General features: G+C 35.4%; 1 protein-coding gene across 22 annotated transcripts in view; it reads right to left on the reverse strand.

The window, feature by feature from the left end:
- Positions 1 to 464: 464 nt before the first annotated feature.
- Positions 465 to 16,385, reverse strand: part of arhgap44a (Rho GTPase activating protein 44a) — a 157,016-nt gene continuing 141,095 nt past the window's right edge. For 7 of the 22 annotated variants that reach the window (XM_073944972.1, XM_073944968.1, XM_021471461.3 and 4 more), the window contains 2 exons: positions 9,407 to 9,787; positions 490 to 1,908 (listed from right to left, as the gene is read on the reverse strand). In XM_073944972.1, the coding sequence (XP_073801073.1) occupies positions 1,751 to 1,908; positions 9,407 to 9,787 (539 nt within the window). In that variant the 3' untranslated portion in view covers positions 490 to 1,750. Of the gene's footprint in view, positions 4,495 to 5,733; positions 7,193 to 7,932; positions 9,788 to 16,385 lie in introns of those variants that run through there. The other 15 variants (XM_073944975.1, XM_073944966.1, XM_073944970.1 and 12 more) reach the window with 7 other exon arrangements.

Raw genomic sequence — 16,385 nt, forward strand, 5'->3', positions numbered from 1 at the left:
CAGAAAAAAATTATTGACCTTCCGCTAAGATCCGTCTCTCAGTTTATACTATGTAGTTTAGAAATGAATAATTCATAAACCAAACACAGAAATATTGCTTTTAAACACAAACAATCTGTTTCAGCTTTGTCTAAAACTATTTTAATTTGTATTATATATAAATATATATATATATATATATATATATATATATATATATATATATATATATATATATATATATAGTAGTCAACATTTAAAGTAAATCAAAAAAGTTCATCTAATATGTCCAAAGTGTATTATTCAATGTACATTTAGTTTTGAGAACAACTTGGATGAAAGATTTTGATCAACATTAAATGTTGACTAGTATATATTTACAGTGTCTAATTAATAGTGTCTAAAATGTGCAGTGAATACTTTTGAAAAGTCTAGATGTGTTTTGTTGTATCATAATTATTTGTGCCCCAGTAACTTGTGTTTTTGTATTCTTAGATTTATTTTGAAAAGTTACATTTCAAACTACCTACAGTAAAAGTGAAGGACCTACATAGCTCTATATAAGAAAAGAAAACTTGTCTTTAAACTGCAATACTTAGTAAGACCAAGGACTGGTCAGTAGTATTTTAAGGTTAGGATTAGCGAAAGGTCAATTTGACTGATAGAGCAGTGTGTTGTGTAGGTTAGTGTGGTGCGGAGGGCGCGGTCGAACTGCCCGCAACAGTGGAGAGCAGGTTGGGAGGCCAACGGCTGAAAAATTCAGTCAATCAGAGTCATTATTAACACCTGTTTTCTCTCACTCAGCTCCAGGGAGCGTAACCACTGGTGTTGTTCTTCCAAGTTTTGGCATCAGTGTAGTAAAGTTTGTTTGGAGTAAGAAGAAGAAGGCAGGGTCAGAGATACAGGTAATTCAAATATGTTTATTAATATTTTTTTATAAGCAGCACATTCAATAGCGTCTCTCTATATGCTCGTTTCCCGTTCTCTGCCAGTCATCTCTCATTTGAAGCATCTCTCTGGCCCAATCACTGAGAGACAACAGATTTTAATAATTGCACTGACTGACTTACTTGTTTAGCTGCTCAGTTTCCCAACCTGCTCTCCACTGTTCCAGGCAGTCCAACCATGCCCTATCCGCCACAGTTAGAAAGATAACTAACAATAGAAAGGAGAGGAAGGAAGAAAAGAAGAAAGAAAGAAAGAAAGAAAGAAAGATGGAAGGAAGGAAGGAAAGAAGAAAGGAATGAAGGAAGGAAGGAAGGAAGGAAAGACTGCAGCATTGCAAAACTAGACTTAAACATGCTATATGCCACCAAGTCATCTATGAAGAGCATGGCATGGACCCTGTAGTGAAAACAAAGCTGTCCCACTCTTATTCAATGAAAGTAGGTCCCAGTTCCGAGCCACCTGCACAAAAAAAGAGTATGAGGTTGCTTTAAAGTCAGCAGACTGCTCCCTATGTGCATTGTATCATAATTGCAGCTCTGATAAGGCAGAAATAAAAACATCCCAACTGAACAAAACCAACAACACAACGACAAAATGAAACAGACAGAATCGTTCAGAGAGAAACAGGAATCGTTACACAAAACCCCAGGTTCCTCCAGTGGCAATTTGAACGACATCCATTCTGTTGCTTTTTTATATGGCACCTGTTGTGTGGCTGGCGTCTTATCTAGTCTTTCGTGTAGTATCCATGACTCAGGGTTTGGCCGAGGTGGGGTTCTGATTGGGCCTCCAGTTGGGCAATGCTTCTGGGGGGGCTCAGGGGTCATAGCGTGGTGCTCTGGCCCTCCTCCTCGGACACCGAATCCCCCTCCGGAGAGCTGACCGCAGCAAGGGAACTCCGACATGGGACCACCCTGAACTCGTCCAACAGGCTGTCTAGGTTGACGTTGATGGAGGGAATTTCCAAACTGAAGAAATCTGCTGTAGAATCATGGGAAATGGGAGCAATGGCCACGACAAGACAGATTCACAGTAAAACAGAGAGAAACGATGAAATGGCGACGATGAGGATGTTGAAAGACATAAAGAGAGAAAAGGCAAAAACAAAAAAGCTATTTCAGTTTTCAGGCCACTTGCTATAGAGGGAAAAGTCAGCGAAGGGGGTTAAATTGTGTGTTGCAGAAGGAGAGGGGCAGATCAGACTGTTTCCTGGCATTTTACACAGAGATTCTGTCACACTGAGCCATTGGGGAGGAAGGAGAAACATTTGCTATAAAGCCTGCAGTACTCGCTACTCTTTCCTCATTGGAACAAGTACAAAGTAGTACATATATAGTTCACCACAATCAGTGTTGGGGAATGTTACAGTAAGTCAGTGCTACCGTTTACTTAAAGTAACGTGATACTTTAGTTGCTTCTCTCACAATCAGCAATGTCTATCTTCTTTAAAACTGTGGTTTCCTGCTTGGGTTGCAGATGTAGAAAGTTTGAGGTATTTTTACTGTGAAAAAAGTATTTGTCCCTGTACATTAATAGCCCACAAAAACAAACATGACATGAAACTATATGTTAATAGATGTCACATAAAAACTGCATTAGAGTGTTGCACAGGAAATACAATCATTGAAAACAATGCTACTATATTTGTAACATACATGTTCATAAATTTAAGTTGCCTTAAAGTAGACAAACAGTCTACTTGTCTAGAGGCATTTTGAGGCAAAGTTGTAACTTGTTACATGTTACTTTAACATACTGTATGATGTTACCAGTTACATGTAATTACCCAACAAACATTTTTTTTTTCAATATGTCTAATAGATGTTTAAACATGCAGTAGCCTTCTTGGCTAAAACAAGGCTAAATTTAGGCTGTCAGTGAAAAATGTAATAGATGTCTAAAGATTATAACTAGACTAGTCATTAAATAAACAGAAATGAATGACTACACATATAGGCCACATTTACACTGCATTGTTCAAGTGACTCAATTCCGATTTTGTTCTCCCATATGGCACAGATCGGATATGGCCCATGTACATGTAAGAAGGAACAAATCACATGGATTCCGATTTACTCAAATCCGATTCAGGCCTTGTTCAAATGTGGACATTTATCCGATATGAATCGGATTAGTGTTCTCGTGTCTGCAGTGTAAGCAGGTAGATCGGATTTTCATCTGTCAATGCAAGTCACGCGTTATTAAAAACCGTAGCGAATGACGTCAAGTCTGACGCTTTCATTTCAGAACAGACTTCAGCAGAGTCCCAAACCTTAAATATCATACAGGAGGACTTAAAAAAGCTTTCATATTGTCATATAGCACAGGTATTTAAGTATGTTAACGAGAGCGAGAGCGCAATGTCTGCCACGTAACCAATATAAACTAATATAAAACTAGTGCATACATCACGTGCATTAATCACGCCATGGACATTACATTAAGATGCCTAAAGATTTAAAAAAGCCTATATATCAAAATGAGATGGACAAATGAAAACCGTCCAGTCATAAACTATGGTAAAACAGCTTGTCAAAAGCTTTGAACAGATTACATGCAGGAATAGAAAAAAAATTAATTTATTAAATTTAATTATCAGCTGTTAGTCAGCGCCCACTCTTTATTTTTTCCTGGTCATTGCTCCTTTGCCGTGTGCAGTGTAAATGCAGACGATCGGATATGAGACACTTTTAAAAGATGATGTAAGCAGGTCATCAAAAATTCGGATGCAGTCACAAAATCAGAATGTCACATCTGTTGCAGTGCCCTAGTTTGGACATTTGAGGGCACTAGTTTGTTTTGTAGCTTCACTTCATTTCCCATAATCCTGTGTATTACCGATTGTTATGTTACAGCTGTTTCGTGTTTGTTAATTTAGTCCTGTCTTTATAAACCCTCTTGTTCTACGTTTTAATGGCTTGTTAGTTCCTCACGTCTGGTATGTTTGTCTGGTTATCTAGTTTTTTTGTATTACGATTATTCTTGGATTCCTGTTTGTGTTCGTTTTTGTTAGCACTTGTTAGCACTCCTACCCTGTCCTTGTATTTACCCGTTTTTGGATTTTTGCCAGTTCCTTCGTCTGGTCGTCTAGTTTTTTGTATCTTGCTTATAGTTCTGTGCAAGATTTGGAAACCTTTGTCTCTTGGAAATCTCTGTCTTTTTGGATACCTTTGTCTTTTTGTAAATAAATTGCTGCACTTGGATTTTAAGGTAAATACAAGGACAGGGTAGGAGTGCTAACAAGTGCTAACAAAAACGAACACAAACAGGAATCCAAGAATAATCGTAATGCAAAAAAACTAGATAACCAGACAAACATACCAGACGTGAGGAACTAACAAAATCCTAAGGCCTCTAAAACGGAGAACAAGAGGGTTTAAAAAGACAGGACTAAATTAACAAACACGAAACAGCTGTAACATAACAATCAGTAATACACAGGATTATGGGAAATGAAGTGAAACTACAAAACAAACTATTGCCCTCAAATGTCCAAACTAGGGCACTGCAACAGATGTGACACAGAATTGACCATTAAGATCTGCAGTGTAAATGCAGCCATAAAGTCTGTCGGTAACACTTTATAATAACTACACATTATAAACCATTTATTAAGCATTAGCAAATAGTGTATTCATTATCCGTTAAGCATTAACTCTACATTAATAAACGTTAGTAAGCAGTTTATAACTGCAGCTACAAATGCTCTATTCTTGACTTATAACCACATTTAAAATGTGCTTAATAGTTGTATTTTCATACTTAATAAATTATTTATTTTTAATTACTAAATTAAGTATCGCATTATTTACAAACCAGTTGTATTTAAAAGTAGTTGAGGGTTTTTAGGATCATTCAGAATGAGTTAGTAAATAATTAATAAACTATTGAAATTAACGTTTAATGTCTTATTATTCAGGCATATATTAATGGTTACTATGTATGTTAATAAATGCTTTATTAACTCAACTTCACCTAGTTTTGTGACCTAATCTAAAGTAAGGACTATTCATGCTTTATAAATCCTTTATAAATGGCAAATAAAGGCTCAGTTAAATTCTAAACAGGAAAAATGACATTATTCATTCTTATTGAATTAAAGATACACAAATAAAACTGTGCTTCAAATAAAAAATAAATCTTTGCAATCTGATCTAAAATAAAATCACTGTAGAGTTTAAGCATTACATTTAATTACATTGTTTAATTATTATATTGTTGTTTTATCCAGTTTTGTTGTATTTTGACACTCCTGTTATTCAGCAATGTTTAAACTTTACAGTAATTTTACATTTTAGAAAATATTGCAAAGATTATAGTTCATTTGATTCTGAGCCTTTATTTGTCATTTATAAGGGATTTATAAAGCATAAATAGTCCTCACTTTAGATCAGGTCACAAAACTGCATGAAGTTGAGTTAATAATGCATTTATTAACATATTAGTTGGCTATTAGTATATGCCTAAATAATAAGACATATAAACGTTGATTTCAATAATTTATTAATCATTTACTAACTCATTCTGAATGATCCTAAAAACCCTCAGCTACTCTTAAATACAACTGGTTTGTAAATAATGCAATACTTAATTTAGTAATGAAAAATTTATCATTTACTAAGTATAAAAAACAATTGTTAAGTACATTTTAAATGTTGTTATAAGTCAAGAATAGAGCATTTATAGCTGCAGTTATAAACTGCTTACTAACGTTTATTAATGTAGAGTTAGTGCTTAACGGATGAATTCACTAGATGCTAATGCTTAATAAATGATTTATAGTGTGTAGTTATTATAAAGTGTTACCAGTCTGTCTAATCTATTTGATGAGTAGTCTAGTTTCGACCTATTCCTAAATGTCTATTAGATTTTCACTGACAGCTCAAGTTTAGCCTTGTTTTAGCCAAGATGACTATGTTTAGATTGCTGTTGGATGTCTATTAAATAGAAAATTGTTTGCTGGGTCGTTTGAAACATTATATTAAATAAATAATACAAAGTAACACGTTACTTTACTTGATACTTGACAAGTAGTTTTATTATGCGTTTCTTGTAACACGTTACTTGTAACTCACAATATTGTACTCGTAAATGCCAGTTTATACTTCTGCATTGAGCCCATTTGGTCCCATACCCTTCCTTCACCATACCCCAGACATGAACTCTGTCATGCAGAACGAATGTAACTATACGTTGCAACAATGCTTATCGCAAGATCTTTGACTATGAGTATGGGTGGATACGAGAGCCATAGGAGTGATAGCGAGGCTGGTTTAAAAAATAATGAATCCTGCAGATGGACTTTTGTTTAGGGGTTATTTTATAAATAAAGTTGTTGAACGTTCAACGGTTCCTCCCCATTTTTTCTCTGAATAAATGTGAGTTTAACCGCTACAGTAGCATTGAACCAAACAAGCAATAAAGAAACTCGAAACAGTGAAACATAAAAACCCCACTGCATACAAAAATTTCAGAAGTGTTCTTCTTCTACAGAGCAGCACAGACAGAATGCAGAAGTATAAATGTTTGCAATGCTATGTGCAAGATGGGGTACACTGCTACCTCAATGCAGAAGTATAAATCCAGCTTAAGGCATACTAGTAACACGTTGCCCCAACACTGACCACAATGACCGAATTAACACATAGACAACAAGACGGGTGCAAATTGAAGATGTTGTCACATTAAAAACCTTGTCAGTGGACTTTGTGGATTGGTGGACTGTATCTGATTGTGATGACCTCCCCTTTGTAAGAATGAGATGGACGCAGATGAAACAGTCACAGCTGTGAGGTGCAGAAAGTTTCACCATTTCCCTGTGATCAACCCGACTCAAAGAGAGTTTCGTTGGGGTTTACCTGGGACCACCCAATGGGGATATTGGTAAAGGGAATGGATCACAATGTGAGGTCAGGGCCGGAGGCTTTGAAATGAACATCATAAGCGACAACGCTGGTAAATATGTAATGTTACTGGGGAAAATAAGGCCATAAGCCATGCACAGACCAGTCTCACACCATGCACAGACTACACTGACAGAATGAAGAAGCCAAGGACAGCCCCGCGTTTGGAGGAGAATGACAGAGCTGGAGAAGGGAGTGTGTTACGGTATGAGACAGAGCAAGACTACGGTAGGCCCCGGATTCAGCCACAGCACCAGGCCAGACGGTGTGAGATGAGGCTATGGCACGGGCACAGCAGGTTCTGGCTTACCCTAAATGTCCCCCTCACACTCAGCCCACACTCAGTCCCTGGCCTCACACAGCTGCAAGGTGCACAACGATGACAGGGGATAAAAGAGTCATACATCAATCAGTGCTCAGGAGAATGACTGACAGACATGCCTCAAATGAGAGAACATACAATCAGTGCCATAAAGCGTGCCACTAAAATGATACAAAGACCACAGGACCTAACTCTTAAGAAACTTACACTGAAGCTGACACAATAACTAGGGCTCATTCTGAACTTTAAGAGTGAAGTGTGCAATTTTTGGCAGGATCATTTACTTTAGTTTGCGTTAGTGTCGCATTGAGTAAAGTGTATTAAATTAATATTGCGCAATAAAGTTTGAAATAAAGTGTAGCCAACATTAGAGTTTAGTTTTGTGTTGCTTAGGTGCAGTTTCATGTTAAGTAGTTACAATGAATAAAATTGGCATGCACTTTTATTGGTAATGTGCCATTTGGGTTGGGGGGTCCCTCCAAAGGTTTTTTAGAGAGTATCCCCTTTCCAAGGGAAAGTCTATGCATGCCACTGCTCATCTAGTTTTAGCAACATAGTGTAACATTGAATTCAACTTGAGAATCAAACAGCTTTGTTTTAGAATAGGCGGATAAATGGAAATCTTCCACCCTCATGTGTCAATTACTGTACCATTTACATGGAGTTCTGTTGAACTAGCTTGATTTCTTTAACAATGGGAAACGTAAAGATACCTTCAAGCTCAAAAGTTGAATGTAATGCTGGTAAGCCAATTTGGAGTTGACAAAGTGCCTGACAAGCTTTCATGTTACTAATTTGGGCAAATCCTTTATTGTTACATGTCATTCCGACTGTGTGGAATAAAAAACAAGTCAACTAGTATAATCTATGTTCACTGTCAAGGATCAAGCCACAACTGATGCTTGCAAAACTTTGTTACAAGTTGTTTGAGAGATGTGAGTAATAGTTATGAAGTTTTAGAAGAGAAGCATGGAATGATCATTGAATGGGCTGGTTGGGAAGTCTTGTCCAAGAAGACGCAAGACTTTATCTCGTAGGTAAGGGTGGAAGCTTTAGAAAACCCACCCCCGATGCAGGTTGCGGAAGAGGTAAGTGATTTAAGAGGTATGGTATGAGTTTAGAGGGAAATGGGTGGGAGGGAGCAAGAATTTAGATGTCGAGACATGAGCGAGAGTTAAATAGTTTAGAGACATGGAGTTCTATTGAAATAGCTTGATTTCTTTAACAGTGGGAGATGTAATGCTACTTTCAAGCTTAAACGTTGAATGTAATGCTGGTTAGCCAATTTGGAGTTGACAAAGTGCCTAACAAGCTTTCATGTTACTAATTTGGGTTTCATGTCATTCCAATTGTGTGGAATGAAAATCAAGTCAGTATGTTCACTGTCAAGGAAAAAGCCACAACCAATGCTTGTGAAACTTTGTTGCAAGTTGTTTGAGAGATGTGAGTAATAGTTATGAGGTTTGAGAAGAGAAGCATGGAATGAATATTAAATGGGCTGGTTTGGGGATGCAGGTTGCGGAAGAGGTAAGGAATTTTAAAATGTATAGGTGGGTGGGTGGGCGATTGTAGAGAATGAATGGATGAGTTAAAAGAGAAATGGGTGATAGGGAACAAGAATCTAAATGTCGAGACATGAGCGTGAGTTAAATGGTTTAGAAAGGGTTAACTTCCCCTAAATAATAGATGAGGAAAGCTGATTGGCTTAGGCGTGGCCCCGCTACTAAACTTTTATTAATTAATAAACTCTATTTAATTATTTTTAACAATTGTTTGCCACTTTTATAGATTTTCTATGCAGTTTGACTAAACTAAAGAGAGTAAACTCAGTGACTGTTGTGTTTTGGCTCAAATAAAGTCATAGACTTGGTGCAAGACTACCTGCTTGTTTTTGCAGAAAGGTTGGTGGAAAACCATTATGGAAACATTTTCACCGGTGGTGCAAAAATTACACACTTCACATTCTAGTCAAAAATTCACAGCACCTTTCTGGACTTACAATGTATTCCCTTTGTTTTCTATATTTTGTTGTACAGCTAAAATATATAATCCTTGGGATTCAGAAAATAATTATCATACAGTATCATACATCTCAAAGGCAACTGAATCTATGGGCTCCCCCTATTTAATAAATCACATATCATGGGGTATCTGGCTCCTTACAGTCCATCGCCTGCGTAGGACGGAGAGACAGACAGTTTGAGAGAGGGACGCTGGACTCCCAATCGTGATGGTGCCACTGAGGCATGTTTACCTGTGGACATGCTCTCTCCGGGGGATAATCCGTCAAGTAGACCCTGCTCCAGGGGCTGGGGGACCGTAGGGGGCACGGTGGGCGGCTGGGGAGGGGGCAGACTGGGTCTCTGCCTGGGCTTTGGGGTGGGCCGGGACTTTGTGAGCGTACCAGTCAGAGAAGTTGGTGGTGAGGACAGTGTATGGGGTCCCCCTAATGGGGTCTGGCCAGGGGAAGAGGTGGGCGCATGTCCAGGGGGACAGCTCAAACCGTAAGGGGAGGGGGTACTTGGGGGAGTGGGGGACAGGCTAACCGGAGACGGCTGACCTGTGGATTGGTCTGACATCCCCCCCGACTGGCCGTAGGGAACCTTGGGCGGCACAGGGGCCAATTTCTTAGACACTGCAGGGAGAGAGAGGAGACAAAATCAAAGTTGCATCCAAGTAACTTTAATTCTGAACAACTCTGTTTACACCTTGTTCTAACATTCATTGCAGGTGATCGAAACACAAAAAAAGGTAGATGTGTTTTGGGTTTTTTATTTAATAAATTTTTTTCAGAAGTGATTCTAAAGCTCTGTTTCCAACTGGTATTAATAATGAGTCTCATTTTTGATTGTGACTAATTGTGACTTCACAGACTAAATCACTTGCTTAGAATGAATGAATCCAAGTAACACTGCCAACCAGGGGTACATTTCCAAAAACCACAGTTAGCCAACTGAGGTCACAAGTTCTGTCATTTCAAACATAGATCATGGATTTAATGTTTCCCAAATCTGACGTTTCAACAAACATTCGCAAACTACGTTGCAAACTTGTCCACTTGCAACTACACCTTTAGAGCTGTAGTTGGAAACATAGTTCCTGGCTGTGTTCTATTCCCAGTTATCTCCCCTATGCCCTACTTGTTTAGAACATTCTAACATTCAAACTTGAAATTATATTTAAAAAAGTATTAAAGTCATCACTCTTATTTATAGTAGTTTTACAGTTCAGTTTTAGTTTCAGTTTTCTTTATGTTTACAATTGCGCTCCCTTCGCATGCCATTGAAAACATTAATGTCATTTTGAAGACAGCTGAGCAAAATTTGTGTGTGTATATATATATATATATATATTATTTATATATATATATATATATATATATATATATATATATATATATATATATATATATATATATATATATATATATATATATATATAGCTAGTATATTATTTACAGTACAGTAATTGCTCCGAAGCTTGCGAAAACAAAAGCATAGCATTTGTTTATGCTTTTATTTTATAGTGGAGTAATTATTAAGAAATGTAGCCTACAGTATAAAACATGGATCTGTTGGTTAGAACATTTCAACTGTGCTTTACATGTGTCAAATTGTAAAAGTAGACTTTAAAAAAATCTTTCTTATTAATAATAATCAACATTACCATCATCGTTATTACTATTATTATTAAAGTAGGAATTTCTTTTTCTAATAAATATTAAATATTACATTTTATTTCTTAATAAATAGCCTCCTAATTTATTTAATATATGATTTATATATGATATTAGAATACTTGTTTTAAGTGATTTTTTAAGTGATTTTATGTTTTAGAATATAATATGTAATGTTCTCAATAATATTTGTAAGGAAACATTGGCCCTATATGTGCCATTTACATATATTTCAATGAATATAGAAAGCAAGTGCATGTTTTTACTTAAGCTAATAATAGATTTTTCTAAATTTGAGTGTATGTAAAACAATATAATTTGCACAAATAAATTATGGTTTCTTCTCCACAAAGAAGTAGTTACTTCCCTCTATTTAGAACATCATTATGGGTGTTTTACGGTATGATTTTATCTTGCCCCACTCAAAATTGTAAACAACATTTTGCTAAAAAAAATAATAATTTTCATTGTCAAGTAAATGTATCTCGTTTTAAAGAGAACCCTGACTATCAAGACATGTATGTCTTAATATAATGTAAATGATGCCTCTTAATGAAATTTGTAAAAACAAAAATCATTATTATTATTTAAATCAATATGATTTTATACATATTTTGCACTATTAGAGCTGCAATTATTTTCCTTGCCATTGAAAACAAGTTTGAACCATCAATTTAACATAACAATATAGCAATATACAATACTGATAGAATGCCACATTGTGCAGTTTTGGTTGCAATTTCCAGAAGAACAAAACCCAAAAGAGATTAATCTTCAGTGTTTTTCTACTGATAAGAAGAGAGAAAAGGATAAGAAGATGCCTAATGGCATTAGGGCTTTTAGTAAAGCTCTGCTACTGAAAGAGTACACAGGTGGAGATGGATATAAGCGGTCACTTAAACAGTACCATTAGTGTTTCTACACAAAGAGTTTAAACGCGCTTGGATATTGACTGCAATTTACACTGAGAGATGGCAGGACGTAAACATGCCAATGCATTTTAGTCACTGAAGGAGAAAGTTGTTATTGTCTAGCGTTTCCTTTCTTAGTCTTAGTGAAGACCAACATCTCTTTTATTGAAAATGATTGAAAATAAACCAAAACAAACATCGAGTATGTTTACATGGACACCAATAATTCGATTTTAATGCGATTAAGACAATACTCTGATTAAGAGTCTACCATGTAAACAGCAATTTTTTATTCATTTAATCAGATTAAGGTCATAATCTAACTAAAAAAAAATCGAATTAAGATGTGGGGAGTATGCCGACTTTAGTCGTATTATTGAAGTGTAGTACAGACATGTAAACACCTAAATCAAAATATTACCACCATGTAGGGCTTTTCACCGTGTTTTGCGACAGAATAGTCCACACACAAACACGTCTGTTTGATACTCTTTGCACCTACCGAGTGCAGACCACAGACACCTGCATCGTGAAATGCAGAGTTTTTTTTTTCTTTCATTCAGCATGCGGTATAAACTTCCACTAAAACAACACTCTTCCTGCTGTTCATAATTGCATCCAATATCTCGTTTGTCACGGGGGAATGCATGAAATGTTCCTGAATGAAAGTGAAAGTGCCAAACTGCAATTAAAGTCAACACATTAAAAATAAAGAAAATGGAGAAAATGCGGATAGTATGGTGATGCATTGACATTAATCGAATTATGTGTTATAACATGTAAAACAATATCATAAAAGGAACATTCAAAAAGCAACTCATGTAAACACTTTAATCTTATCATTGTCTTAATGAGATTAAAGCAAATAATTTGATTGCCGATGTCCATGTAAACAGTTACTGTGGCATAGTCCCAGTATTTTACTTTCCGAGTTGTGTCAAAGTAGCTGATTGTAGCACCAGTGGCTCACCGAGCACATCCATCTGGCATCACACCATGGACCTAAAATAATGGCAGTACTTATAGTCTAAAATAAAAGTGGACTTCATATTTCATTAAAATGCCAATGATAATTAGAAAATTGTGACATTCTTTAATCACCTTCATGTCGTTCCAAATCCCTGAGACCTTTGTTCCACTTTGGAACACAGCTTAAAATATATTAGATGAAATCTGAGAGCTCCTTGGTCCTGCATTGACAGCAATGGTTTATATATGTGGAGTCGTAATTTCCACTGGGGAAAAAATCCTGTTTGTGCCTCCCCATTTTTTCACAACTGTGCTTTGACATGGGCACAGAGAAATGTTACTGACATATATACACAGATGTACGGTTGAAGACAGAATTATTAGCCCCCCTAAATTATTAGGCTCCCTGTTTATTTATTTCCGTTTTTCCATTTCCATTTTATTTCCGAGAGCAGATTTTTTTAACACATTCCTAAACATAATAGTTTTCATAACTCATCTTTAATAACCGATTTATATTATAATTGCCATGATCACGGTAAATTATATTTTATTCTAATTGTTTTTCATTGACTTCTATACAGTTAAAAAAAGATATTTAAAGGCGTAACTAGATTAATTAGGTTTACTGAGCAGGTGATGGTTTCATCTGTAGACTATCGAAAAAAAATATAGCTTAAAGGGGCTAATAATTTTAAAATGGCTTTTAAATTTAAAAACTACTTTTTTTCTAGCCAAAATAAAGCAAATAAGACTTTTTCCAGAAAAAAAAAATATATATATATTATCAGACATACTGTGAAATTTCCCTGCTGTTAAACATCATTTGGGAAATATTTAAAAAAAAAAAGAAAAAAATTCAAAGGGGGGCTAATAATTCTGACTTCAACTGTGTTAAACTGTGTTCAAATGTGTTAATGTGTGAATATGCATTCATTATCTGTGCATGCATGCTCCAAAATAACTGAAAGTTAAATAAGTTCTGCAACAGATGACTTTAATGTCAACTTGTATGATGAGATGGTGGATATGCAGCTCAGGTCAGAATAATTATGTTTTCTCTGAGGCAGAATCTGCTGATGTTGGTGTAAGTTTTATGAGTTTGTGCTGCACAGAAATTAGCATAGCGCTCTTTTTACTAACACTAAAAGGGCGTTAAAAACTGAATTGTTAAAGGTTTACAGACGTTTTTTGAGGCGTTTGCAATCAGAACGGCGTGATTAGTGGTCTTTGAAAAGATATTAGCGCAGTTTAATGCAGCGTTTTGTTTATAAATGTGATTGATCAATCGTGTAATTATGAGCTCTTCGGCTAGGCATAGAGTTCTGCTACAGGAATCGTGCGAAATGTGTAGCACAAATCAGAGCGCAAGAGATTTGCAGTTTAACTGGCAAATCTGAGAGGTTGTGAGTGCCGACTTGTGGTTGTACAGCAAAAAATGCAATCAAATTTGCCATACACACGTGACGTGTCTATTTTCTATTTGTAAATGACATTTTACAAACACACAACTTTTGATCTGCAACTTCGAATTCAAAGCACAGGTGTTTGGATTATTGTCTCTGTGTGCAAATTGAGAGGTTCAGCTGTTCACATCAGAGCTGTGTGTGTACAATTCAACAAATATTATTATCACAAGTTCTCACATTTACATTTGCAGGCTCTCGAGTTTTGCAACTGATTCAGACACAGGTTATCTTCACTCACTGACGAGGGCTTTTGTGTGTCACGCGCACAGCTGATGTGATGTGGGCGCGTGCTTAAAAGCTCCCGTGTCCCATTTCCTTGCGTAAAGCAACTGTGCCTGAAAACGCCACAGTCAGTTGCCAACTTTCACTTAACCATTGTTTTAACAGATTATTAATGGGCGTAATGTTAACCATGTGTGCACGTGTTCTTTTGCTTACAGTTATTTTTATTAATATGGTTTACAATAACATTGCTTTAATATGAGATTAACTCCATTTATTTACAGTTAACTGGTGATCATGGGAACTTGAGCCAGGACAGACAAGAGTTAATAGTTTTAGATACATGAGATTTTTTTATTGAATAAAAATGTATATTTTGCTGATGTTTGCACATTATTTTACATTTTTGGCAAGGAAATAATTAGTTTGGTGTGGCCACAGTGAAAATTGGTAAATCCTATAGTGTTGAGCCCTAAAAAGTCATGTGAAATAAAACTAATTGCAAGATGAGCAATGATCACAATTAAAACATAAAAATGGCATGTGGACATAGCACATAATTTAAATCAAGTAATTTCAGGATGCCAAGGTCAAATTTATGCATATAAAATATATTCCTAACAACAAAAATGTGGTTAGTGAAAATGTCATGTGGCTAGTAACGTAAAAAAATAAATAAAAAATACTAGCCACAGTGGCTGGTAACCAAAAAAATACTGTCAAGCCCCGGTCACAGTATGTCACGACACAGTGTGAGCAATATACTGACACTGAGTTAAAAAAAAAAAAAAAAAAAGTAAAGTATTCTTATAGTTAGTATTCCAGGTGAATAATTGAAGGCACGTGGTCTGTTCTGTAGATGTTTTTGGTAGCTTTCTGAACAAGTCTGGACCATTGCTATCTATGGAAGATGAGAGAGCACTCGGATTTAATATAAAACCTCTTCAAATATGTTCAGAAAATGAATGAATCTCTCAGGGGCTTGGAACGACATGAGGGTGGTTGATTAATGACACAATGTTAATTTTTGGGTAAACTAACCCTATTAAGTCATACAAGTCTTGATTTCTGTTTACCTTATCTATCTATCTATCTATCTATCTATCTATCTATCTATCTATCTATCTATCTATCTATCTATCTATCTATCTATCTATCTATCTATCTATCTATCTATCTATCTATCTATCTATCTATCTATCTATCTATCTATCTATCTATCTATCTATTTTTCTATCTATCTATCTATCTATCTATCTATCTATCTATCTATCTATCTATCTATCTATCTATCTATCTATCTATCTATCTATATATCTATCTATCTATCTATCTATCTATCTATCTATCTATCTATCTATTTTTCTTTCTATCTATCTATCTATCTATCTATCTATCTATCTATCTATCTATCTATCTATCTATCTATCTATCTATCTATCTATCTATCTATCTATCTATTTTTCTATCTATCTATCTATCTATCTATCTATCTATCTATCTATCTATCTATCTATCTATCTATCTATCTATCTATCTATCTATCTATCTATCTATCTATCTATTTTTCTATCTATCTATCTATCTATCTATCTATCTATCTATCTATCTATCTATCTATCTATCTATCTATCTATCTATCTATCTATCTATCTATCTATTTTTCTATCTATCTATTTTTCTATCTATCTATCTATCTATCTATCTATCTATCTATCTATCTATCTATCTATCTATCTATCTATCTATCTATCTATCTATCTATCTATCTATCTATCTATCTATCTATCTATCTATCTATCTATTTTTCTGTCTGTCTATCTATCTATCTATCTATCTATCTATCTATCTATCTATCTATCTATCTATCTATCTATCTATCTATCTATCTATCTATCTATCTATCTATCTATCTATCTATCTATCTATCCATCCATCCATCCATCCATCCATCCATCCATCCATCCATCCATCCATCCATCCATT

The sequence above is a fragment of the Danio rerio genome, chromosome 3, assembly GCF_049306965.1.
Source record: "Danio rerio strain Tuebingen ecotype United States chromosome 3, GRCz12tu, whole genome shotgun sequence".
NCBI classification, from domain to species: Eukaryota; Metazoa; Chordata; class Actinopteri; order Cypriniformes; family Danionidae; genus Danio; species Danio rerio.